This window comes from Xenopus laevis, chromosome 3S (assembly GCF_017654675.1).
Source record: "Xenopus laevis strain J_2021 chromosome 3S, Xenopus_laevis_v10.1, whole genome shotgun sequence".
Taxonomy (NCBI): Eukaryota; Metazoa; Chordata; class Amphibia; order Anura; family Pipidae; genus Xenopus; species Xenopus laevis.
Window position 1 is genome coordinate 79,094,449 of NC_054376.1, and position 27,505 is coordinate 79,121,953.

At 36.2% G+C, this 27,505-nt stretch overlaps 1 protein-coding gene across 1 annotated transcript in view; it reads left to right on the plus strand.

The window, feature by feature from the left end:
- tspan12.S (tetraspanin 12 S homeolog) overlaps window positions 1-27,505 on the plus strand; it is a 63,660-nt gene that overhangs the window by 5,226 nt on the left and 30,929 nt on the right. The window contains exons 3-5 of the mRNA XM_018255857.2: window positions 4,884-5,020; window positions 10,928-11,010; window positions 11,739-11,874. Coding sequence (XP_018111346.1) covers window positions 4,955-5,020; window positions 10,928-11,010; window positions 11,739-11,874 — 285 coding nt within the window. The 5' untranslated portion in view covers window positions 4,884-4,954. The remainder of the gene's footprint in view (window positions 1-4,883; window positions 5,021-10,927; window positions 11,011-11,738; window positions 11,875-27,505) is intronic.

Genomic DNA, 27,505 nt, shown 5'->3' on the forward strand with positions numbered 1-27,505 from the left:
TTATACAAAACATTGCACATACAGTTTAACTGATTTGCCAGCAGCCTGTACACCACAGAGCTGGTAAGCCTGCACTTAAACCAACAGTGTACCTGTTTGAATCTAGGTATTGGCACATAAAGCCAAAGAGTAAATTGATCTGGGAGTTTTTGCTGCAGAGCAACTTGATTAACCACAGTGCATAGGTACAAATATACTGTATATATATATATATATATATATATATATATATATATATATATATATATATATATATATATATATATATTGAGGTTTCAGCATGGATTTTTCTAATTTTATGCACACACAAATGCAACGTGGTATTTTGACTGTGCTGTTAGCTTATATGCTTAGATGTCATCAAACCTGCTAGAAGACATATAAGGGTCATTAGATAAAATTATTATTTTCTTCATCACTTGCAAACATTAACAGTGAATGACTTTGTGTGTGACCCCACTTAGAAGGCTACCCCCTGTGTAATAAAAGGCACTAAGTTTGCCCAAGTGCCCATAGCAGCCAATGAAATGTTTGCTTTTAAACAGGTGATCAGTAAATGCCACCTGCATATTGATTGCTATAGGTGATCAGACTTGTAGCATGGTTTGCACCTTTTATTACATATTTGGTATCTGGCATCGGAGACAAATATAAAATTCATAGTTATCTTCCAGTAACTCGCCTTCATACAGGGTATGGGTGCCTTAGGACTGTAGCATTTTTCACTTTATTGCCATCTCACCACTTCAAATAACAGTGGATGGGGTGAAAGGGTGCATGGGACTTTGGGGTGAAATACAACAATGATTTCCCCTATTCACTTCCCTATTGGTTAAATCAGGTGATAGGAGAAGCCCAATTGTAATCCTGAAACAGAGTGAATACACAAATTAAAAATCAGAGCCTCCACAAATTATTAGAAATTACTAGAAAAGTAGAAGAATATTTTTGCACCATACTACACTTTCTTATAAAGGCTTTTTTTTTGCTTTTTGTTTTTACAAATTTTAGCCTCAGTCTGTAAGATTTAAAGGACACGTAAACCCCCTACACAAAAATTTAACAAGTAAACAGCCTCTTTGAAACCTTTAGATAACTACCACTCTGGTTGTTAAAAGGTTAACATTTAGGCTGCAGTATCCCCATAATCACTTAGAAATCTTTCTCCTCCTCTAACCCAATCAGCCCACTCCCTCAGGAATTTGCTTTGGCTGTTGGCAAATGAGCATGCTCAGTTCTTCTCGGCTCAGATTACTAAACACTCCCCCAGTGTAACAGCCAAGGAAGAGATAGCATTGCTTGTTCCCATAGAAACTCTGCTCTAGCTGTTTGATTCTATTTTTTTCTCCTAACCACCTCTCCTGAGCTCAGCTTAACCATTACAGCACTCAACTCCAGCAGTACTTTTTATCAAAGTATGTTGTGCCTATGTAAATCTGCATTCTGCATTGCATGAACTTTACAGCATACATGTCCTGTTTGCAGATATCAATGTGACTGATGATGTGTCAGAGGGAAAATGGCCGCCGGTTGAAAGCTGCTATTTGTTTTAGGAAAATGTGATGACGCTGACAAATGGAGGGGGTATATGCAGTACAAATTATGTGGCTTGGGCGGGGAAGATATGCCCAACTTATATACATATACATAAAAATGTAGGCTTTACATGTCCTTTAAGAGAATGTAAATAAAAAAGGCCACTATCATAAAATATCTCAGAATTATCCATTTTGTCCTGACACATAACAGAGGCTAATAACATACTTTTAACACTTTTGATATGATGGGATTTGCATTGTACTAGATCATACTTTCTAAATGTGAATGTGAAAGATGTTATATACAATAATATGTTAGCGTATAAAATAAGCTGGTAACACAACTCCCAGCCAGCACTAATTTTAAAGTCTGGTGTTTGGGAATTCATCTGCAGTGTTGGTAGGCATGTACTGTATGTGAAAATATTACAGTGGGAAAACGGTTGTGTCCAGTTCATGGAATGAATCCTGGGCTGAGTTAATCCTAGCTGTGTGGTGCATGATGTATCAGATGTCTTGTAGGACCTAACAGTGAGTGTGAGCAAATAACAGCGCATGCCTATGAGCCTTCTTTCCCCAGTTAGCTTGCTTTTGGCAGGACAGAGCACAGCTGAAAAACCCAGAGGGCTTCTGTACTATAGGAAGCACAGAGCTGAGACTCTCCACAAAACATGCCACAGATTTGCTAGCTCATGTGGAAAGATTTACTTGTCCTGGAAATGCTTCCATCTCTCAACAGCTACACACATGTCTACAGTATAATGTAAGTCATGCTGTCACAAAAATATTTGTGCAGTAAAAGAAGCACAATCAAAATGACAAACATTGACAAAGTTTTGCAATGAGTTAGCAGTCCTGTGGGCAATGCAATACAGTAGGCTACACAGTGCCATGTGCTGTGTTTACTTGCAGTTCTGCAGTTCTGCAGTTATGGTCACCCTGTCTGTATTGATTCTGCTTTCATTCTGATACACAGCTGCACAGACACTAAAGGCTCTAGGTTACATCCCCCATGCTGGGATATCTCCTAACCACCTCTCCTGAGCTCAGCTTAACCATTACAGCACTCAACTCCAGCAGTACTTTTTATCAAAGTATGTTGTGCCTATGTAAATCTGCATTCTGCATTGCATGAACTTTACAGCATACATGTCCTGTTTGCAGATATCAATGTGACTGATGATGTGTCAGAGGGAAAATGGCCGCCGGTTGAAAGCTGCTATTTGTTTTAGGAAAATGTGATGACGCTGACAAATGGAGGGGGTATATGCAGTACAAATTATGTGGCTTGGGCGGGGAAGATATGCCCAACTTATATACATATACATAAAAATGTAGGCTTTACATGTCCTTTAAGAGAATGTAAATAAAAAAGGCCACTATCATAAAATATCTCAGAATTATCCATTTTGTCCTGACACATAACAGAGGCTAATAACATACTTTTAACACTTTTGATATGATGGGATTTGCATTGTACTAGATCATACTTTCTAAATGTGAATGTGAAAGATGTTATATACAATAATATGTTAGCGTATAAAATAAGCTGGTAACACAACTCCCAGCCAGCACTAATTTTAAAGTCTGGTGTTTGGGAATTCATCTGCAGTGTTGGTAGGCATGTACTGTATGTGAAAATATTACAGTGGGAAAACGGTTGTGTCCAGTTCATGGAATGAATCCTGGGCTGAGTTATTCCTAGCTGTGTGGTGCATGATGTATCAGATGTCTTGTAGGACCTAACAGTGAGTGTGAGCAAATAACAGCGCATGCCTATGAGCCTTCTTTCCCCAGTTAGCTTGCTTTTGGCAGGACAGAGCACAGCTGAAAAACCCAGAGGGCTTCTGTACTATAGGAAGCACAGAGCTGAGACTCTCCACAAAACATGCCACAGATTTGCTAGCTCATGTGGAAAGATTTACTTGTCCTGGAAATGCTTCCATCTCTCAACAGCTACACACATGTCTACAGTATAATGTAAGTCATGCTGTCACAAAAATATTTGTGCAGTAAAAGAAGCACAATCAAAATGACAAACATTGACAAAGTTTTGCAATGAGTTAGCAGTCCTGTGGGCAATGCAATACAGTAGGCTACACAGTGCCATGTGCTGTGTTTACTTGCAGTTCTGCAGTTCTGCAGTTATGGTCACCCTGTCTGTATTGATTCTGCTTTCATTCTGATACACAGCTGCACAGACACTAAAGGCTCTAGGTTACATCCCCCATGCTGGGATATCTCCTGCATTCCATTGCTGTACACAACCAATCCTTTTCACATTCCCAAGCAGGGACTGCAGAACCCTATGCACTCACACACTGCTCTACGCTACGTGAGAGCAGCACGCTGAGGATCTGCTCTCACACACAGGTACTGTCTAAATAAATAGGCCTTAAGCATCAAGAGGATGTTTGCTGTTGGTTCATTCTATAGTATAATAAATCAAGAAGTACAATTTTCAAATCAGCTTTGTATCATTTTGCATATATTTCTGCTCTGTTGTATTCTATATCACTACTTAATGTAAACAATTTAAGCTGTTTCTTTTCTTTTATTCCCTTTTTTGGATGTCTGTGCCCCAGTAAAAATCTAGGGTGCCAATGTAATGTAGTATTTGAAGCAATAATATGAAATATGCAATATTTTACTTTAATAGTTTTATTTATTATAGACACCTTTATAGTTTAGCGTGAGATGTATGCAAGAAGTGATTGTTCTGCAAACTCGTGATTTCATATTATGAAAGTAAGACAATCATTTCTGTGATTACGCTGCTACTTTTTTTTTTTTTTAAATATGGAACAGCCACTGAAGTAGCACCAACTCCAGTTTTATTCCTCTCTCTTAAAATGTCTGAATTAGGACATGTAGAACAAGGGCTTCTATTGCACTAGCAGAGCTTGGTATGACAGGTGGCTAAAAAAACGCTATACCTTTCTGTGTAACATAATATGTATCTTCAGGGACCAGGGAAAAAACGATGGAACGGATGAAAGAATAGCCTCTGTGCATTCAGTGCCTGCTGACAGTTATTTATGCGGTATAGAAGAAATGTAGTATTTCATTACATTTACCCTGCAGAAATGGATCTGATTGTGGCATATGATTGCTTTTTTTCAATTTTTTTTCTTATTTTTAACAAAAGATACAAAGAACTGTAGTAATATTATCAAGGTTTCATATTCAGAAATGCATTAAATAGATATTACTGCTGTACTTTTTCCAAGTTATATAAAGTTGGTAACACCCTGTTCATTTTTTTTTATATAATTCACAAAAAGCAAGCTTCTTCTACTAATCTGCAAGGGATTGATGCATATCTTTTTTTCTTTTTGTATGAAGAGATATTTCTCATGGACTCCTAAGAGGATGAAGTGGTGAAACGATGGGGCTGTCTGTATCAGGATTGCATAATGGCCAGAGAGGACTCTGTGAAGTGCCTTCGTTGTCTGCTCTACACCCTCAATTTGCTTTTCTGGGTGAGTCAAGAACAGCAGGGAGTTGCAGTGTGTTAAACAGGTGGAAATGCTTGGATTCACGTTACATCTGGCTAAAAGAAAGTACCAAAGGGTTTTGCTAAGCACAAAATTGGATTACTGTGTATTTTGCAAAGATCTAAGGCTAAGGCCACACTAGGCGATAGCGCCGCGATTTGACTCGCGGCGACTTTTCGCCGCGACTTTTAAGCCGCAATCGCTGGGGAATCTTTTGCGCTGGCGTCTATGGGGAATCGCGAAAAATCGCCAGCGTAAAAACACACGCGGCGATCTTTTCTCTACTGTCGCTCGAAATTGCCTCGCTAGGCGATTTCGAGCGACAATAGAAAAAAGATCGCCGCGTGTGTTTTTACGCTGGCGATTCCCCATAGACGCCAGCGCAAAAGTTTCCCCAGCGATTGCGGCTTAAAAGTCGCGGCGAAAAGTCGCCGCGAGTCAAATCGCGGCGCTATCGCCTAGTGTGGCCTTAGCCTAAGGGTTGTCTTCTAATTATTCCTTTGATCAGCATACACTACAACCACCCTGTACTGGCAGCAATGCCAGAAATGTTTTCTTTAATCAAAGAAGAAGTGGGGTTACAGAAATGATAAGGACAACTCTAGTAATGTGTTTTATAGTTTGAATTATTTACTGTGTTACGTTTATGTACAACTGCAATTATTAGCATTTATATTCAAATAGTTGAATGTCATTTTTCTTAGTTTTTAATACTTCTGTCAGGGCTAGCCTTTGGGATGTTCAAATTTTTTCTTTGTGTGTACTCTTGTCATATATAAGTCTCTTAAATAACCTGCCCTGTTGCTGCTTTTCCTGATAGGGTGTAGCCTATTGATGATGTTTCAGAACAGCAATATGTATGCAAAAACGTTTTTTTTATTTTTGCCTGGTGGGTCAGTAAGGCTGCAAGATACTGTAGACCAAAGAGTTGAATATGGTTGTCTTTTTCAAATCTAAAATAACTATGTAATTCAGCTAAAATAACAAAAAGGACTGAGCAAAGATAATCGGTTATTTTAGAGGGTGTCCATACTTAAATTACCATTATAGAAGACAAACGACACAATAGGACTTCATCCCCCAAAAGACAGATAATAAGATAATTAATTGATAATATTGCATGTAATTATAATGCTGATGTTTATTAGTCAACCATGCCAACAAATTAAAACCCTAAGGCTCCTGTAAGAGGAGTGGCCCCTCCCTCCTGTGACACAAACGATTATATTTTAAAGTAATAGTGTTATCACAATACTGTAAATAACTGCTGTTAATATTGAACTAAAACATCCACCAAAAATTAATACAATATCCACAAAATATTGTCACTCCTACTTGTAAGCTTGATATGTGTGTATTGAAAAGATTCCAATATACTTCTCAAGATGTGAATACCCCTGTGGAAGAGGGGCCCCTTTCTGATTCTGTGCACAGATGTCTCCCAGGATTTGTCTCTCCCCAGGCACATACTGAGCAAATCTGAGAGATATGCTGCTTGTTGGATGTAATTAGATGTCTTAACAGAAGTTACATTGATTTATGAAACAGTGGGAGTTTAATATCAAGTTGATCTATATCACACCTGCAATGGTGGATAAGTATTGGCACTACATAACATGATCTTATTCAATGTGCTGTTAAGCACTGAACTATTACTCACATGCTAGCAAATCAGTGCACCTAAGAATACGAGCAACACACTAACCTTGTGCTGAAGTATTTTGGATATCAATATAAGCATCACAATGGGAGTTGTTTTACAAATAGAAGACCAATTTTGGTATACAAGACACCATTTGTGATTTAGGATTGAACTCCACAGCATGATGAGGACTGATTTGTTGCATGACGATGACACGCATGAGACATGTCGGACTTGCAGAATATAATGGGACTGATCGAGAAATTGCAGGTACAAACGACATGTAGCCGACACGACTGTCTGATGTGAATGCCGCACGATGCGTCTTCATCTGACAGTCGTATTGTGTATAGTTTATACCTGCAGTTTCTCTATCAGTTCCATTACATTTTGCACGTCTGGCAGGCCGATCGACATGCAACGAAATGGTCCTCATCGCGCCGTTGAGTTCAGCCCTTATACTGAACACTCATTCTTGAGGAAGCAAGCTTAATCACAATGGTGCATACATAATTAGTCTGCAGCTGATGCAGAAAATTTTTCAATATACATATATCAAGCTTATAAGTAGGAGTGACAATATTTTGTGGATATTGTATGAATTTTTGGTGGACTTTTTAGTCAGCATATTAATATATATACGTATATATATTAACAGTGTATTTAATACTTATGTGTTGGTTAAAAAACATTGCCATTATAATTATATTCAATATTACCAATTGAGTATCTTATTATCTGGCTTTTGCAGGATGAAGTTCCATTTTTTTTTTCTGTCTTAACTTTGTAATTCAGCAAATCTTTCAAGACTTTGATTTGATAGACATGACCTTTTCAGTGCCTGTGCATGAGATTGTCCTGTACTGGATTGACCACATGCTTTGCGGTAGGCCCCTATTTATACACTCTGTAGCTTTCTCCCTCCTCAAATTACCATAAAATATACCTGTAAAAAAAAGAACACCATACCAAGAAAAGTATACCGGATTGATAAATAATAAGGTCATTTATAAAGGTGTGGGGGGGGGGGGCTAAGGGAATTGCCTACACAAAGGGTCAGATTTACATAGGGTCGAATATCGAGGTTTAATTAACCCTCGATATTCGACTGTCGAAGTTAAATCCTTCGACTTCGAATATCGAAGTAGAAGGATTTACCGCAAATAGTTCGATCGAAGGATTTTAATCCATTGATCGAACGATTTTTCTTCGACCAAAAAAAGCAAAGCCTATGGGGACCTTCCCCATAGGCTAACATTGCACCTCAGTAGGTTTTAGGTGGCGAACTAGGGGGTCGAAGTTTTTTTTTAAGAGACAGTACTTCGACTATCGAATGGTCGAATGATTTTTAGTTATATTCGAAGTCGTAGTCGAAGTAGCCAATTCGATGGTCGAAGTAGCCAAAAAAAAACATTCGAAATTCGAATTTTTTTTATTCTATTCATTCACTCGAGCTAAATAAATGGGCCCCATAGAGGAACATTTATCAAGGGTCGGATTTCTAATTCATGTGAGTTTTTTCAAACTCCCTTAAATTGGAATATACTCGAAATTTGTCTGGGGGGTTATTTAAGAAAAAAATCAAATATCTTAAACTTGGACGAATTTTACCAACTTGAAAACTTTTTTTTTCTCTGAAAAAAACCTGAATGTCAGGAAGGCTACAAACAACTCCAAATTGGTCACTGCAACACTCCCATTGACTGATACAGTAATTTAGCAGGTTTTAGGTGGTGAATAGTTGAATTCAAATTCTTTAAAGGACCAGAATATGATAAATCTTGAAAATCGAATAAAAATATTTAAAAAAAACCTCTAATTTTGAGTTTGGATAATTCCCTAGTCGAATTTGACAGTTTTGACCATAAAAAATTTGAAATTGAATTTTCAATTCGACCCTTTCTACTGTATCCTTTTGACTTTGGAACCAAAAATGATTATTTCTGAACCTTACTTCCCTCTGGACAATATAAATTGAATACATAAAAATAGAAAGTAATGTTGAACATGATTGTACAATGCATCCATCATGCTTGTTTGGCAGCTGTGTGCTTATTTCCTGGAAGCGAATGACCAAAATCATTGGGTTTTTGTCAGTGTTCTTTAGGAACAATAAAGGTCATTCTCCATTCTCTGGACTGGCAGCAGAACCATTTATCAGCAATAACACATTTTTGTTGGAAAAAAATTTGGAATTTTTATGCTGCATAAAACTGAATAATACCTGTACAAACAATTTACCATTTATTGCGGAAAGAAATAACGTGAATAATTGCATATGCTGCTATTTCGAACAGCGATAAAACCTCAGTATGTAGGCTAATGCATACTGCCATGCATACAGTTAATTTTATGTAAACTGGTTGTTTAGCCACACATCCAAAGGAACAGATTTCTGAATGCCACATACCCAGATGGCCATCTTTTCTAAAAATGACTGTTCAGGCTGAGCAATCAGTTAGCTAAGAAAAGTGGGCAAATGTTGTTTCCTTTTTGGACATGTAACAAATAGGGCATTGACTGTCCAGGTTTTCATTCATAAATTATTACATCTGAATTTGATTATTAGGAATTATAGCTGTGGAAGTGTGTACATGAATAAAACACACATTCCTTTGAAAGATTTTTAAAAGATCTTGATTTCACACAAAGAGGCAAATGAAGGCTTCATTATGTTACAGAAGGAAGTGTGTGAAGTGCAAAAAAAGGCCACAATCAGACTTTTTTTTGCAGTTGCAGAGTGCTCTCTTTTGGGCAGATTTACTAAAGAGCAAAGTGGCTAAAGATAGCAACTTTTCGCCAGCATTGCAACCCGCAGGGACCGTCACTAGCGTTCATTCGCACTCTATCGCCAGGCGACTTTTCTCTCTGGTGAACAATCGTTACTCTGCAAATTCAGATTGCGGATTTTACTGAACATTACATCTTTTGCAAGAGTTGACTTTGCCACCTCAGACCAGACGAAGTGCTTAAAAGAAGCTAGATCTTCCTCAATCTTCTGTCACTTACATCATATCATATACAATGCATTTCAGTTACAAAAACGCTGGCGACTTTTCCTTTTTTGAAGCAGAATTGCCTGCAAAAGTCCTGACAAACTTTTTTTGGGTAACTTTTTTTTGTCCCTGGACATTTGTAATAAAAAGTGGTAACTTCAAGCATTTGCACCAACATTTATAATAAAGACCTCCATACAACTACCCACCATATGCAAATTGACCTAAGCGCTTTTGACCCCTTTGAGTTAGGCAGCACTCTATCCAAGAGAGTTGAGTGGGGTAAGGTAATTAGGTATTCCCCCACTTATTCCTACTCACCCCCAACTTGCACATCAATTAACAGCCTAATGGCAGACAGTTAGGACAGAGCTCGCCTGCACCTCCTGATGGTGTAGACTGCTCCTTGTGCCTGATTGAACAGAGTTCAGCATTCCCAGGGGTGCAAGTGTTTCTTTCATACACCACACTGTAATAAATGCAATTAACTGTATACCAAATTTTGCACTTTGCTAATAAAATTTTCTTGACATTACCCCTCCCCCTACCCTCCCTTACCATATCAAGGCACAGCTGACAGAAGATGGAATAAGCCTTCAATGTAAAAAGCTAGCTTACAGTAACTCGCTTATATGATGCACTATGTAAATATACCCATTGGCGATCGACATGCAAGTAATCTTTCTGTCACCTTTTATCTTGAACTTTTGTTATGCTATAGAAAATTAATAAAAATTTGAACCGTATTAAAGTGTAATAATAGTCTTGTTATGTGCATAAGATTGCACAGAATTCTGAGATTGCATCATGGGTAGTTGTTTTGACCATAAGGTAAATATCTTAATCATTACCCCAGGTCAAAACCCCACTTTAAATATATAACACCTGGAAAAGTAGCAGACACAGGTAGAATTGAGGGGTAGAACTTGCAGCCCTTTAGGTGAAAACCTTGCCTCAAGTGGCAGTGTGTGGCAGTTTACTAGGGATGTCAGAAAGCTTCTGGTAAATTTAACAGCTGAATTTCCACTTTCTAAAATGAAAATTTGCCTCTTCTAGTGCAGAGATGGAAGTAGCCTCTGAAACTCCTCTGAAACCTTGCTGTGTTCTACAACTTGTGCCACATTAGAAATACAACTCGCAGTGCATGACAGCTGAGGGCAGGCACAAGGGACTTATCTGTAGTCATGAAATAACTATATATGGCTATGTGTGGCTTTTATTTGTCTAATTATAAATCTCTGTCTTTTGTTTTAGTTGATGTCGGTATGTGTTTTGGGAGTTTCTGCCTGGATGAGGGACTACATTAATAATGTGCTTACACTAACTGCAGAAACAAGGTAACACTGATTTCTTTTTCTGTTTTATGCTTTTAATATATGCTTAATGAATTTTATAGCCTTGACATCAGGGTAAAATTCCATTGTATTGATTGACTTCTTTGATCTTCTCTTGTCAACCATGATGTTGAAAATTGTTTTCTGTACTTTCAATGTGCTGGCTAATTGTCTGTATCTAATTGCACTTTCTCGAAGGTACATCAAAGAGCATATTTATCAAAGAATGAAAATAGAGTTTACCACAGGGGAATTCTACAACTTTCTATTCAAATTTTATAGTTAAAAAACTCGATTTTTTTTTGCTTTTTTACCATTCTGACTTTAATAAATAACCCCCTTAATGTCTGTATTAGTTTTGAAAAAGTTCTGACAAGGATCAAAAAAATTGATATCATCAAATACTACATTCTTTAGCTTAATAGTAGCTTGAACATGCAGTTGTATTTCTGTAAATACAGAAATATAAATAAAAATAACTAGGTGCCCCTACACACATACATCTTTTATTTTTTCTGTGCTATTGGTTTCCTACATCCACATGTGTCAATACCTGCAAGATGTACAGAGTATTGTGGATGTTGCAGGCTTGAGTGGTGATGTTTAGTGCAGTTCCAAGTCTTCTCTCTGTAGAATTTGGCCTCCCTTGATTGTATAATAAAATTTGAAGCTTAAATATCTTTATATATTTAAATAGCAAATTTATCTGCAAAACTACATTGTCATTTCAGGGTTGAGGAAGCTGTAGTTCTCACTTACTTCCCAGTGTTCCATCCAGTGATGATCGCAGTTTGCTGTTTTCTTATTATTGTGGGAATGCTGGGTTACTGTGGAACTGTGAAAAGCAACCTGATACTTCTGCTATGGGTAGGCCTCTGCTTCTCAGTCCTTTTGTCCACACTTACTTTTATATTACAATTATGGGACCTGTTAACCAGAATGCTCAGGACCTTTGGTTTTCCAGATAGATCCATAATTTGGATCAGCATACTTTTAGTCTACTTAAAAATCATTTACAGTATAATTGAAGAAAACCAATTGTTTATCCTCCAATAAGGATTAATTATATCTTAGTTTCTGATCAAGTACAATGTACAGTTTTATTATTACAGAGAAAAAGGAAATCAATTTTAAAATGTTTACTTATTTCCTGGAATTCAGAGCTTTCTGGATAACGGATTTCCGGATAACAGATCCTATACCTGTAAAATACATATATAAACTGTAAATGTATTTTAGAAATATAGGAATACAAGGGCAATATTTCATGGTAGAAATATATTTTTTTACAGATCATGTTAATAATCAAGTCCTGTTTACAGCGATTCCTTTTGTATGACTTTAATGCTGATTTAAAACTGATGTTGCCATAGTTTAACAGCGTAGTAATTAAAATACTTAAAAGGTAAAAAAATAATGTCTAGTAACCCATAGCAAACAATCACAACTGGACAACTGTAAATGCTTCATGCAGTTGTCATGGGTAACTAGACAATTAGTACATTTAAGATTATTCAATATATGACTCCCTATATTTAAAATTTAAGCCACAGGGCAGATATATATATATATATATATATATATATATATATATATATATATATATATATATATATATATATAACAAACAAGGGAAAGTTGTGCTCACCACTAGTTTTTAAAATCATTAGGCGGGGGTGCAATGAGGGTGTGACCACAAAATACATATAGTCAAATACAAGAGTATTATAGTCAGGTGATCCCACTGGTGTCTAATAAAAGGGCAGCCAAGTTTGGGAGTTTTACTTTGAAAGCAGCTAGTAAGTTGCAGGTAAAACATATTCGTCCCTTTTATAAAATGTATAATGAAGCAATAGAATTCTTAATGAATCAGATGAAAATTGAGCATAGGACTGGCCAGATACGTAGTTGGCCAGCTTAAATATATTGCAATATATGGACAAACAATCCCTCTTTTGTTTAAAGGGTAAGGCATTTTTCAGTAGCAGTATGCACAAAATGTCTCTGTCTTAAATATATTGATAATGGGTTGAGTGCAGAGGATCTCTTGTATTTGACTATATATATATATATATATATATATATATATATATATATATATATATATATATATATTTACATGTGCAAATCAGTATATATTTTGTAAAAAACAAAATGCAATAGTCACTGTGAAAAATATCACATGTGGTGTGACATTATCAATACTGCCTGTGCTTTATTTCGTTTCCATGTGCACACAGGGTCCGAAAATACACATTGAATAAACACAAGTAGGGTGACCTTTACACCGGTACCAAATAATGTATCAATATGTTTTTGTAGGTAAAGGTGACATTTTCCTGCTTGCTTTTTCTTTGGTAAATCTGTATGCATTTCAGATGGCATCTTCGTGAATGTAATGCTACTGAATACTGTAACATGAGACGTATTTCCATATTTCTTTACATTTCTCAAGATACTGGATTCATCATGTAAATCAGAATAGAAAATATGCTTTTAATACTGTTAAACAATTATATGTTACCGCTAGCCTAACTGTCAAACCCTCACCCTCTTCTTTTTTGACTGAAGTGCAGATCAACTCTAATGGGCACATTGTACTGAACCAACCAGTTAAATTCAGTATATTACAAGGAAAGCAGAAGATTAGAGCAACCCTGATAATTTCTGCTATTGGTGATGATCCAATGTTGCTAGAAGGTTTCAGCAAACCAGACTATTTTTGTCAGGGGAGAAGGTTTGCAATCAAAAAGCAAAGCATGATGCCCTGTTGAAATTGCCTTCAGAGGGGTTCAACATGGAAAGGTGATTACACTTTTCCCATTGTTATAATGATTCTGTAACAAAATCTTTAGTATTCTTACCGGTAATTTGAAAACTGGAGTCCCTTTAATATTTTTGCATGAGGTCCAATTATTGAAGCTCCATTCAGTTACCCCCAAAGAACTATACACTTGCATTTGTAGTTTATCAGAAGTATAAAATCAATGAACAATGAACAGTATGTCCTTAGGAGAAGCCAATTTGATCAGCCTGTTCAAGTTATTTCTTCATAAATTACTCTTCATTCAATTGAATGTTGCGTTTGGAGGCACCTAACTGTTATTTATGTTGATCTATTTTGTTTACGTTATTTGTTTTTTTCTGAATCATTGTGTATTTTGTCCTGATTCTGGCTTGGGTTTCTTTCTATAGCTACTTTACAATTTATCTGGCTTTGCCGATGCCTCCTGCTTTCATGCCCGCAGTTGTCTTATTGACAACTAAACATTTGCTGGCACATTATTTTACTATTTATCAAATCTTTTGAAAGTCTGACTTTTGTGTGTCCACATTTGTAACTGTCATTTATTTATGTATAATTTTATTTTTCCTCTTGTAATTGCATGATTGCTGTGGCTACTTCTTGTTACAGTGTTTTTCAGTTAGTGGGTTTATTCTCACTAAAAAAAATCCCCCAATTTGGGTATACTCAAAAGATTTGAAACTGAAACAGCATTGTACAATGACTCAGTAATTCTTCAAATTTCCCATCACATCCAAAGCTTTAAAAACTTTTTGCCTTCCTGCTTTACCCCCTCCTTCTGAAGGCACCCATTCTTCCTGCTGATTGGAACATTGGTCAGTCACTAGCATCCTACCCACTCCTTTCAGTCCAAGTGCAGAACATGAGGCAAGAGGAGGCAGGATTAAGTCTGAGCTGGAGTTTTACCAAGAAGGGGAGGGGGTGAATAAGGCGAAATAAGGGGGGCAGCAATGAACCATTCAAGTTAGGGGCAGGGAATAGCTTACCTAAGATGTTTTTTTTTGTATGCACGTAATTCTGGCAGGTTAGACACCCTGTATGCACTTTTATAACATGAGCCCTTCTGCAAATTACTTCCCCTTTAAGGTTACCAGAATCAGCTTTTTGCTGCCTCTGGTAACCTGTTGCCTCTTTTGGGAAGTTCGTAATTTATTATAAAGTGTATGTATAGGTACATTTATAAATTGCATCAATCAATTAGTTTTAGAGTTTCTAGATTAACTTAGCTTTATTGGGCTATTTTTTGATATTTTACACAACATTATTATTGTTCCTGTATAAAAGCATCATCAATCTTAAAGTGATACTGTCATGGAAAAACATGTTTTTTCCAAAACACATCAGTTAATAGTGCTCCAGCAGAATTCAGCACTGAAATTCATTTCTCAAAAGAGCAAACAGATTTTTTTTTATTCAATTTTGAAATCTGACATGGGGCTAGACATTTTGTCAGTTTCCTAGCTGCCCCAGTCATGTGACTTGTGCCTGCACTTTAGGATGGAATTACTTTCTGGCAGGCTGTTATTTCTCATTCTTAATGTAACTGAATCAGTCTCAGTGGGACTTGGCTTTTACTATTAATGCTGTTCTTAAATCTTCCAGGGAGCTGTTATCTTGTGTTAGGGAGCTGTTACCTTCCCATTATTCTGTTGTTAGGCTGCTGGGGGGGGGGAGGGAGGGGGTGATATCACTCCAACTTGCAGAACAGCAGTAAAGAGTAATTGAACTTTATCAGAGAATAAGTCACATGACTGGATGCAGCTGGGAAATTGTCAATATGTCTATCCCCATGTCAGATTTCAAAATTGAATATAACAAAATCTGTTTGCTCTTTTGAAAAATGGATTTCAGTGTATAATTCTGCTGGAGCAGCACTATTAACTGATGCATTTTGAAAAAAAACATGTTTTCCCATGACAGTATCCCTTTAACAATGTATAGGAACAGTATTTAGCATCATCTTTTTTGATTTCAGTTTCAGCTTTTCTTCAGCTTCAGAGCTTCAGCTCTCAGCTTCTTTAACCAACTAAACTAAGCTGGGTATTCAGTTTTAAGTTTTTCATTAAAAATATTCAGGTTACTGTATATATTTTCAAATGCTGCAGCTTTGATTGATTTGCCTTTGTGTTCTATTCCTAGCTTTTCCACTAAACTGTTGAACTTTTCTTATCTAACTTTGCAAGATATACACATTATAACACCAGCTTCCTCTGTGTGTTAAGACAAACAGTTTTGAAGGATTAGGAAGCAGGGAGCCAAATCTGACTAATTGTGCCTTATGGGTAATCTTTCACTCATCAGTGATTCAAATTATTTTTTTAACTGTCACTTCAAACCTGAGGAATGACAGGTGCTAATTACATGGCTCTGTGTGTAGGGAGTAGGAGATGCTTAACCTTGGCTAAACATTGGACCACAACTGAAACCTTGTAGCATATGAGTTTTGATTTTTCATCCAATTTTCAAGATACTTTTCAGATTATTCACCCAAAAATTCAGAATTTTGCCCGAAAACTCCAAAAACTCCAAAAACTTTGGGGTATTGCCAAAAACCCAGCGCACATCAAAAAATCATTGGGACTTCTCCCATTGACTTATATGCAACCTCAACAGTTCTGAGATGCCGGATTTTCAGATTCGGACTTTTCCATCCTCGGATGTAATAAATTCCGATAAATTTGTGATTTTTTTAAAAGTCCTATTTTATAAAAAAAAAAGAATCACTTTTCGTGATTTTTGCATTCAGAGTTTAGTAAATAACCCCCTAGGTGTTAACTAGTTATACAGAATCTGTATTTTATTTACTGCTCTATAAAGAATAATTAATCAGCCCCAACGTTTACCTTTACTTTTACCTTATCTACTTTTAAAATATAAATTAGGTAGTCCAATTAAATTTTAATGTGATAGCTGCGTAAGTGAATGCATACTTATTTGCATTAATGTCTTCCCCTTTTTTATTTTACATTACAAAGCTAATTCTATATGAAATATCTGATCCACATAGCAGCTCTTTTAAAAATATATTGTCTAGCAAATGTTCCTCTTAATAATTTATCTATAGTATTTCAGTAGTGTAATAGGAATTCTTTTAATTTATGCAAACCTATGGGGGATATATAGACTCCAGGCTATACTGCTTCTGTAGCATACATTATCAGTCACAGTATGGGACTTGTGAAAGGCCTCCTCAAAAATGATATATTCTTTTGACTTATGTTTTATAATTCTGATAAAAGTACACTTCAAAGTTCTGTAAAGGAGAGATGTGTGTGTGAGTAGTATCCAAGAGTGCATAATGTAGTGTAACACATTTTTGAGATTTAAAATTTTCTATGCGAAGAGACTTGCTAAAATATATTTAACTGTCAGAGGTGTACCTCTATAGTATTTCCATCAAACTAACAGGCACATCATATTTTTCTAGCCATTTTCTGAGGTTCATATTGAAAGTGAATAAATCCTTTAAAGAACATGTTAAAGAAATGCTTTGGTGTGAGACATTATTACTTTTGTTGTGTTTAGCTTACATGAAGTCCCCCTAGACTTTTTGGGCTCCTTACATATGAATGATCAATATTCTTTTGATGTTTCTTTTAAAGGAAACATAACAGAATTGCCTGCATAGTTCCGTAATTGACTGTGTAACATAGTATACAGCCTTCTATTGTACAGAAACAAGTTGAAACTTTTTAAATATTTGTTAATAATATGTAATATATGTGGATTTTCACATGTTTAGCATCTGTATTAGGAAAAAACATACCAACTGGGCTAATAGAACCACAATGGGCCAGCAATTTTTTTATTTTTTTATTGAAGCACGAGCGTGATTCGTTCACCCGTGCTAGAGTCACACAAAGTGCTCACACACAGACAAGTCCTTGTAAAAACTCCGGATTACCCGGCCCAAAAGGCGCCAAGATAAAAAGAGTTCTTTGGAACCACCTTTGCCTGAAGGCTAGGGTGGAACCCTTTATCCCCGACCCCCTGGTCCAAAAGGCACCAGCAGGGGGCAAGGATCTTCAGGCCCCCTTCGCCACAAGGCTAGGGGGGCCTCAATGCCCAACTTACAATTGATAGGTCTTGTGATGAAGTTTTCTTAGCCTTGTCATGTGGCAAAATGACCAGATTACTTAGACATGTGCTACCGGATTGTGGAGAGAAATTATAAAATCTTACAAACAGTTTTCATCTATGAAAAAAAAAACAGCTCAAAGAGGTTAGTCTAATAAATCATTCATGGGTTATAGGACAACTAAATCCCTCAGTAAGGATGACCCTATTGTAGTTATCATAGGGCAGGGTTCTTAATTGACTAAGGTGATCTGGGTTCTATTTTTTTAGAGTCCCAGATAAATTTGTAATTATGAATGACTGGTAGATGCAGCATTGGTTTATATATCTATAACCTTGTTGTGCACTATGGGGCTGTAAACAAATAAAACTCCTCAAAATATGGGAAAGAGTATAAATACTTAATCTAGATTTGCTCAACTACACATCCAAGCCAGGTGTTTGTGAGCAATACAATGATTTCTATAATAGCACAGACCTTAACAGGATAAGAACTGGCTTTGCAACTTTTCAATATGTGATAATCACTTTATTACAATAGCCATGAGATCTAATGAAATGAAACCTGTCTCCCTGGGAAATGGAATCTCTGTATAGAAGTGAAAGGAGCACCTGCCTGCTTCACATGCAATTATCCTAGACTTCTATTGAAATGAAAGGAAAAAAGAGGAATGGACAAATGCAATTACATTCTGAAATAAGAGTACAGCAAACAGCCAAACTGAAATGGAATTGTGTTTATAAACAGGATGTGTTTGTATTATTATAACCAGCAAGTTAATGCATATTAATGCCTGACATTTACAGTTTTTTTTTTAATTAAAACTGGTTTATAAAGATAATAATATCATTGTTAAAAAATATACTTTTCAAACGTCTTATAAAAATTAGGTAAATAGATAACCTGTGCAAAATTAAAAAATGTTTCTAATATAGTTAGTTAGCCAAAAATGTAATATATAAAAGCAGGAGTGAGTGGATGTTTAACATACTAGCCAGAACATAGGACTGACCCTTAGAATGCAGCTTAGATTCAAAAGCAGTTATGACCTCACCAATCAGTGGAAACCAAGAGAGCTGCACAGCAGGAAGTAGTGTTCTGGCTATTATGCTAGACATCCAGCTGCACAGCAGGAAGTAGTGTTCTGGCTATTATGCTAGACATCCAGTCACTCCAGCCTTTATACATTACATTAGTGACTTACTAACTACAGTATATTAGAAACATTTTTATTTTGCACAGCCTATCTATTTACCCAGTTTTGACTTTTATACCATGGTTCCAAAAAATGGATGTGCAAACACCCTGCGTTTACGAGAATGTTGCTCAGCCATGGAGGAAATTAACAAAGGACAAGATAAAGAAACAAATCCCTGTGACAGCCCTGCCCAGCAAACATATTAAGAAGGCATTAGGGAATAAGAAGTGAGCCAGTATAATGTATATAACTTAATATGGCCTGGATTTGTAATCAATCAATTATTAATACAGGTATGGATATGTTATGTTTTTCTTCATGTAATAATATTAACAGTACCTTGTACATTAAACGTAGATATAATTAAATATTACTGGAAGCAGAACCAACCTATTGGGTTTACTTACATGATTTTCTAGTAGACTTAAGGTATCCACGTTTTGGGAAAGATCCATTATCCGAAAAGCCCCAGGTCGGTGAATTCTGGATAGCAGGTCCCATAACTTTGCATCTAAGGGTATTATGTGTGATCCTGGTTTGGGCTACACGCATAAGTCCTAAGTGTATTTGTTATACCTTTTTTTATATTTAAAAAAGTAATCAGCAGGTCACAAAATAATTGCATAAACCCATAATGATATATCAACACAAATACTGAACAAGTGTTGTATTATTTGAGTTTTGGGAAAGCATTCTTATATTTTTCCTTAATGATTTTAGTGAAATATTGATTGCACCAGTCTAATTACATGGGCTGTTTTCTGGATAAGATGAGAACTTTTTCCTTTTTGCTTCTTATTTCCATCATCTTAAAGGAGAAGGAAAGCTACGGAGGCATTTTATTGCCAATAGATTAGCTGCAATAGTGCAAGCTAGAATGCTATATTTATTCTGTAGAATGTTTTACCATACCTGAGTAAAAAGCTCTAGAAACTCTCTGTTTGTTTAGGATAGGAGCTGCAGTATTAATGTGGTGTGACATCACTTCCTGCCTGAGTCTCTCCCTGCTCTGGGCTCAGATTACAGTAGAGAAGGGAGGGGGGGGAGAGGAGCAAACTGAGCATGCTCTTGCCCAGGGCAATGAGGTTTAAGCTGATAGCAGGAAGTCTGAAACAGAAGTCCATGTGTACACAATAGAAGGAAAGAAACGCAGTGTTTCTTTTGACAGGGGACTCAGAGCAACATTACTTTGGAGGTTTACTGGTGTATTTAGATGGACATTTCTGATAAGGCTTACTTACTTTTAACCTTTCCTTCTCCTTTAAGTAAATAGATGTTCAGTCTATTACAAGTTCTGTAACCCCCTGCCTTCTGTGTTTTCTTAGCTATTTCCAAGAACGGAATCTGTAGTTTTTATACAGTGCTCTAGACCAGACGACTCCTTACCTCTAAAATTGACACATGCACAGCATAGTCTGTGCACATCAAGTACCCTAATCAACTCTCGAATCAGAGGCAAGTGTCATGGAGGTTGCAAGTGGGAATGTTTTATAAAGCTTTGCTTGTTCTATATAGACAACCGATGGACACCCTAGCCCACAGGTTCCATTATGGTAATATAGCCTTTCTAAAAAAAAACAAAAAAACTTTTATTTATAGATGGGACTAGTGATGGGGAAATATATTATTGGTCGCTTATGCAACAAATCATTTGCAAATTGTTCGCAATGTGAATAAATGTTCACAAAATGAACAATTTTGCTTTTGCAAACACTTTGGGGTAAATTTATCAAAGAGTGAAGTTCCGCCACTAGAGTGAAATTCACAGCTCTCAATTCTTTTCTATGGGATTTTGAAAGGCATATTTATCAATAGGTGAAAGTGAAAGTTCACCCTTTGATAAATACGCCTATAAAAATCCCATAGAAATGAATGGAGAGTGGTGGAATTTCACTCTAGTGGCGGAACTTCACTATTAACTTCACTCTTTGATAAATACACCCCTTTGCCCCTAACACGAGAGTAGGATAGTGATTGCAAATGTTATAGTTTGCGATAGTGTGCAGTGTTTGTAATAATACAACAAAGAAAATGTCTATTCAATAGTGATGACATTTGGGGGCAGATTTATCAAGGGTCGAATTTTGAAGTGGAAAATACTTCGAAATTCGACCACTAAATAGAATCCTCCGACATTCGAAATCAGAGGATTTTATTCATCGTACGACTGTATTACGATCGTAGTACGATCGTACAATTTTCCTTCCAATATAAAAAACTTAGAAAATTGCTCTGGAAGGTCCCCATAGGCTAACATAGCACTTCGGCAGGTTTAAGTTGGTGAAGTATTGAAGTCAAAGGTTTTTTAAAGAGACAGTACTTCGATTATCGAATGGTCGAATAGTCGAACGATTTTTACTTCGAATCGAAGTCGAAGTAAATTCGAAGTCGTAGTATCCTATTAGATGGTCGAAGAATTTAGAATTTTTTAACTTCGAAAATTCCCTCGATTTCACTTCGACCCTTGATAATTCTGCCCCATAACGTCTAAATGTCTCTTCATTTGGTAAATCTCAGATCACACAGCAAACCAAGTTTTCCTCCCAACACCTCCAATTTCATGTTGCACAATACTTTCCCCAGAGGACCTTGATAAAAAGATGAACAATAGTGTGCACTGTTTTTACACACTATCAGAATATCACTCTACTCTCATGGAGCTGCTGGTCTCTGCCTCCTAGTCCCACTGCTCTCCGTGCTTGCTGCCGTTTACTTCCTGGTTATGTAACCTACAGTGGAACAAACTTTAACCAAAGACAATCTTTCGTCTCTACTGCAATTCCAGAGCCAGCTGTAGAATAGCAAAGTGGAAACAAAGTGGAAGGGTAAAGGGATGAGGGCTGTGAATGGCAATAACGTTTCTTTTATTAGTAGATTTTTAAATTAACTTTTAAATCACTGTTAAAACCCAACATGTTTCGTGTAGTCATACACACTTCCTTAGGAGTTTTGCAAAGCCAGGCAAATGGTTGTATTACTTATACCTCATGCCAGTGTCACATGATTCATGAATATTAATCAGCTCATTAACCCATCTTATAAGGATAAAAATACAAACAATAAAAGCTTTAAAAAAAGAGAAATATAAATAAATAAAGGCTGGTCATTTATATACAATAGCATCAAATCTCATTTTAGAAAACAATTAAGAGCTATTTCGAAATTTAAACCCAAGTGTTTGTAATAAAACTTCTTAATGAAAAAGTTGCTTCAAAAGTTTACGCCACTTTCAAGCAGGTTTTTGCAATGCACAATTAAGATTTGCAATGCCTGGAATATGACATTGCAATAAACAAATGCATATTTTTAATCGCAAATTAATTCTCTTTTGGAATTTTAAAAAAATTCGCCCATCCCTATTCAAGTGCTTTGATATGAAATGCTCAAGATGAACGCAAATATAGTACAAACAATTGCATGTGTGAGGTAATGAGCAAAGTTAAATATTTGTCTTTAAATGTAAACTGTTATGCTAAGCTGCTAATGCATATTAAAATGAACATTTAACGTTACAGGAATGGATGGAACAACATTACATCCCTGCCCACCGTACAAAACAACAAAATTAATTGCGACAGTCTAGATAAAAGTAAGGATGGGCGAATTTTTTTCACCTTGTTTCACCACAGAAATGATGCCCATAGACTTGTATGGTGGCATGTGACCAAAAAAAAAAAAGATGCACGTCAAAAAAATTTTGATGCCCATAGACTTTAATGGGCGTCGGCAACATTTCGCCGGCGGCAAATTTTTTGCGAAATGAAACAGGTCAAATTCGCCCATCCCTAGATACAAGTGCTCAGAGGCAGAATGTTTTTGAAAAGTCTCAAGTATCAAGAGCTTTACTGAAAAACAAAGTCTTTGAGGTGATCTGGCAATCTTTGATTTGTTCTATGTGGGTATCACTGAGCTATAACAGGCTGTGAATCCTCTTGTTATGTTGAGAATCTAAGATCTAACCTCACCCAAGGGATTATCAGTTCAATTGCTGCACAAAAAGTCTTGCTTTTCTGGGCTGACCACTTGCCCAGTACATATGCCAAATCATATCATCTGCTTTTTATTTTGGTTGCACAGCTTTGTTTGAAGGGACACATTGCTCAGTAGAGAACTACAGACACACACACAGCAATACTGATATAGTTTAGAATGAAACTGCTTTAACTGCATGAAAAAAATCTGTGTTTTACCAACAGTACTGAATGAAACTCAAATTTATTTCCATTTTGTCTTTGAGTGCAAATAAAAAGCCTATAAACTCCTATATAAGTTTCGTGGCTTGAAAAAAGTTGCAGAAAAAATGACAATTTGCAGATTTTTGGCAAAATAAAACAGATTTGCCCATCATTATCTGTTACTTGAGCTTAAAGGACAAAATCTATGATCCAGATTCCTGTTTCATTTCCATGTGGCTTTGATGATTTGTGATATGTTTGGTTTATTCATGTTTATTTTAGTCAGTAATTGTTATAGGTTCTCTTGTATTCACTTAGCAATTCAACATTTTAATCTGAGCAATAAATGTGTGACATGAAACAATGAAATAAGCATTATTTCTGGTTTAACAACTAGGATTGAAGCTATTTACACTGCAGATAAAATATTTTTTCAGTACAAGCAAACTAAAACCCATGGCAGCCAACTACTGTGACTAGAACTAATTGCTAAGACTGGGAGTTCAAGTGTATTAAGTTACAACGGCTTTTGGAGATTTTAAAGTGTCAAATGTGTATTTTAAAATAGACTTCCTAGCTTATCATTTTAACAGAGCCCAAGCTTCATTATGGGTAAGCGCCTTTCTAAAAGACCTAGCATTTCAAAATGAGTACTGTTAAAAGTACTGGCTTTCTATCTGTTCCCCAGCAGATTTTAAACTAAAGCTACATACCAACATGCCTTGATAGTTTTTTTTTACAAAATATAAAACTGAGCCACAATATAAAAAGATAATCCATAACAAAGAGGAAATTTGAATTAGCAAAAATTTATATTATCTGTAGATAATATTCAGCACATTTGCGACTGGCATTTATCATTATTAATATTTACCGGTACTTCTATTTTATTTACTTATCTTATTTACTTTTATTGATTTATTTATTTAAAAAGAAATACCCTTCTATTCTTCCTGTCTCTAACCTAAAACAGAATATTCTATCTTTAAGCAGTGTAACCCTTTAAGAGCATTCGTTGCCTGTACAAAAGTTGAATACATTTATGTGAGATCCAATTCCTGGCACCCTCTTATTTCATGATAAAGCTAGGGAGGAAAGGGGCAAACTTTGCTTAAAGGAGAACTAACCCCCCAATAATAAAAACCCCTACCCTACATAGCCCCACTCTCTGCTTCCCCCACATAGGTGATTACCCCTGAAAGTGCCCCTAATTCATTACTCACGTATAGGTGCAGAGTAAGCGCAGCAGAGCTCATGGACGCCATCTTCCAGCTCTTCGGCAGATGGCTGTTCTGATATGTCCAAAGCATTTGGGGTTCATCTGATCATCAGAATCATTAATTATTTAGCACCAACGGAGAGCAACGTTTTAAAATGATTTCAAAATATCTCCTAGAAAAATCACATTACCAAAAGGGAAACTTTTCCCTGCAGTGGTTGGTTAATGGCAACACAATGTAGCCATTCCTGACTTTAGTACCAAATCTTTATATTGCAGAGGAATCATGTTTGGAAATTATAACTATATATTTAGAAATCAACGTGTTTATGCAAGTTGCATTTTCATATGTAATGTATAATGTAATGTATAATGTTATTTACTAGCACAAGTAAATAACATAAAATTGCATTCATTAAACCCTTGCCAGACAACATGCAACATGGCATAGATCAAAAACTGACCTGGAAATATAAAATCTATCTCTCTGCAGTCAAGTCCCTGACAGTGGAGCCAGCACAATGGAATTTATGGACTACAGATTTGTAATGGTTAAAACACTATTTACATTTATATACACTTTCCTAAACTTAATCCTTGTGCTACAATGCTGGTAATAATTGCTTTGCTGCACAAGGTTCAAAATACAGGGTACATGGATGAAAAGGAAAAGGAATTAATCACCAGCCTTGAGGAGCTGTTATTTGTAGAGTGCCTTTATGTGTTACATGCACATGCATCTCTATTGCCACATACTACTGAGTAGGTGCAGGGTCATACTGGGCTGGCTGGAAACTGGGAAAAATACTTGTGGGCCCTGGTCGTCATGGGCATCAGAAGATCCGGTCCCCTGCCCAGTAAGCCACCTCTGGCTGATCCCAATCACAGGGGAAGCACTCCAGTTGGGCACCAGTCCAAACATGAGTAGGTGCCCCTAAATACTCTGGAATTCTAGGAAAAGTTGTACTGTAAGTGACAAAATATCACTATTTGCATCTGTTTTGCATATTGTACTTGCCTCAGAGTACATGAGTCTTATAGCTTTAATAATCAATAAAATGAGCATGAAAGCCATTGCATACTTTATCAGCAAAAATCATGCTTTTTCAGTTGACAACATTGTCAGGATAGTTAATCACTCCCACGCAGCATGGTATTGACATGGTGTGCTTGATAAATGGGCACGAAAGAAAAATCTGCCTCTCACATGGAATTATCTGTCTCTCTCACCATGGCAGCAATTACAAAGCTGTGCATCTCTGAATACTGAAATGTCACGTAGAGTAGAAGGAAGGAAAAAAAGTGCAACATTCAAAATATCCTGCTGATTTCTGTCAATATGGTCCATCCTGGTCACATGCATTTATCTTACATAAGGATTATGTGATTCCCTTCAAATAAATGTTTTGAACATTAAAACTCATAACAAATGTCAGATTCTCATGTTTTATTTAATTAGATAGAAACAAACCAAGCCCATATCAGTGATTCGCATGTTGCTTTAGGGCCTGAATAAACTAGATAGCTGCCACCTTTTATTCATTTAAGGGTCTGAACCTGTTTTTGTAATTATCTATCTAAGAAGCTATAGCCCTGTAAGTGCTCAGTTTTTTGCCTTTTTAGTATACTGTCGATTTTAGAGACAATACTTATTAAAAAGGAAAACTATACCCCCCGAACAATGTAGGTCTCTATAAAAATATATATATATTGCATAGGCAGCTCATATGTAAAACCCTGCTTTGTGTAAATAAACCATTTTCATAATAATATATGTTTTAGTGGCAAGTGCCAATGGGTAAGCATAAATACAAAACTGCTATTTAAAAAAATAAGGGCTGCCCCCTGGGATCCTAGGATTCACAGTGCACACAAACAAACATTTTAGGTCACATGAGCCAATAAACAGACAGAGTTTTTTTTTTTTGCTTCCACACTTCTTCCTGTTACCATTAGGGGCATATTTATCAAGGGTCAAATTTCGAATTCAAAAAAACCAACTGAAATGAAGTCAAAGTTATTTTTGGCTGAATAGGTCAGTTTTCTATCTAATAGGTCCGTATTCAGGCAAATTCGAATCAAACAAATAAAAAGTAATAGCACATTAGATTAAATTTGAATCAAAGTTTTTCCCCCAAAAAAACCAATTGACTCCAAATAGGTTCTAGGAAGTAACCCAAAGGCTATAACAGCAATTCGGCATGTTTTAGATGGCGAATGGACGAAGTCGAATTTTTAAAGAGACAGTACGTGATAAATTTAGATATTCAAATTTTCTAATTTTTTTCAAATTCAAACTGAATATTCCCTAGCTTGAGGTACACAAAAATAGCTCGAAATTCGAATTTTTTTAGTTCGAAAATTCACCTCAACCTTTGATAAATCTGCCCCTTACAGTGGTAGTATTTCTGGTCAGGTGATTTCTGAGGCAGCACACAGACCATCACGAAATGGTGGTTCAAAGCGAGGGATGTAAAAAGGCAATATTTACTTAAATATATATACCAGTTTGGTATGTACTGGTATATATATTTAGAGCTGAAATACTCCAGCTCTAACTATAACAGGAAGAAGTGTGGAAGCAAAAGACAGAATTTTGGTTTGTTTGTGTGCACCATGAATCCTAGGATCCCAGGGAGCAGCCCTTATTTTTTAAAATAGTAATTTTCTATTTATGATTACCCAATGGCACATACTACTAAAAAGTATATTATTATGAAAATGGTTTATTTACCTGAAGCAGGGTTTTACTTATGAGCTGTTTTATGCAATATCTTTTTATAGAGACCAACATTGTTCTTGGAAAATAATTTTCCTTTAAAAGTTAATCTTGCCCATTGCACAAGTCCTATATGATGCCAATGTTTTCTCGTAGCCCTAATATATTTGTAGAATGTTAGCAAGTACCTTATCTCAAGTAGCAAACAAAAGTTAGAGGCTCTGAAATTCAAGTAGTATTGAATTATTTTCTATCGTTTTGTATTTTTTAAATTCAACTCATTGTTCCATTCCATTATAGCCC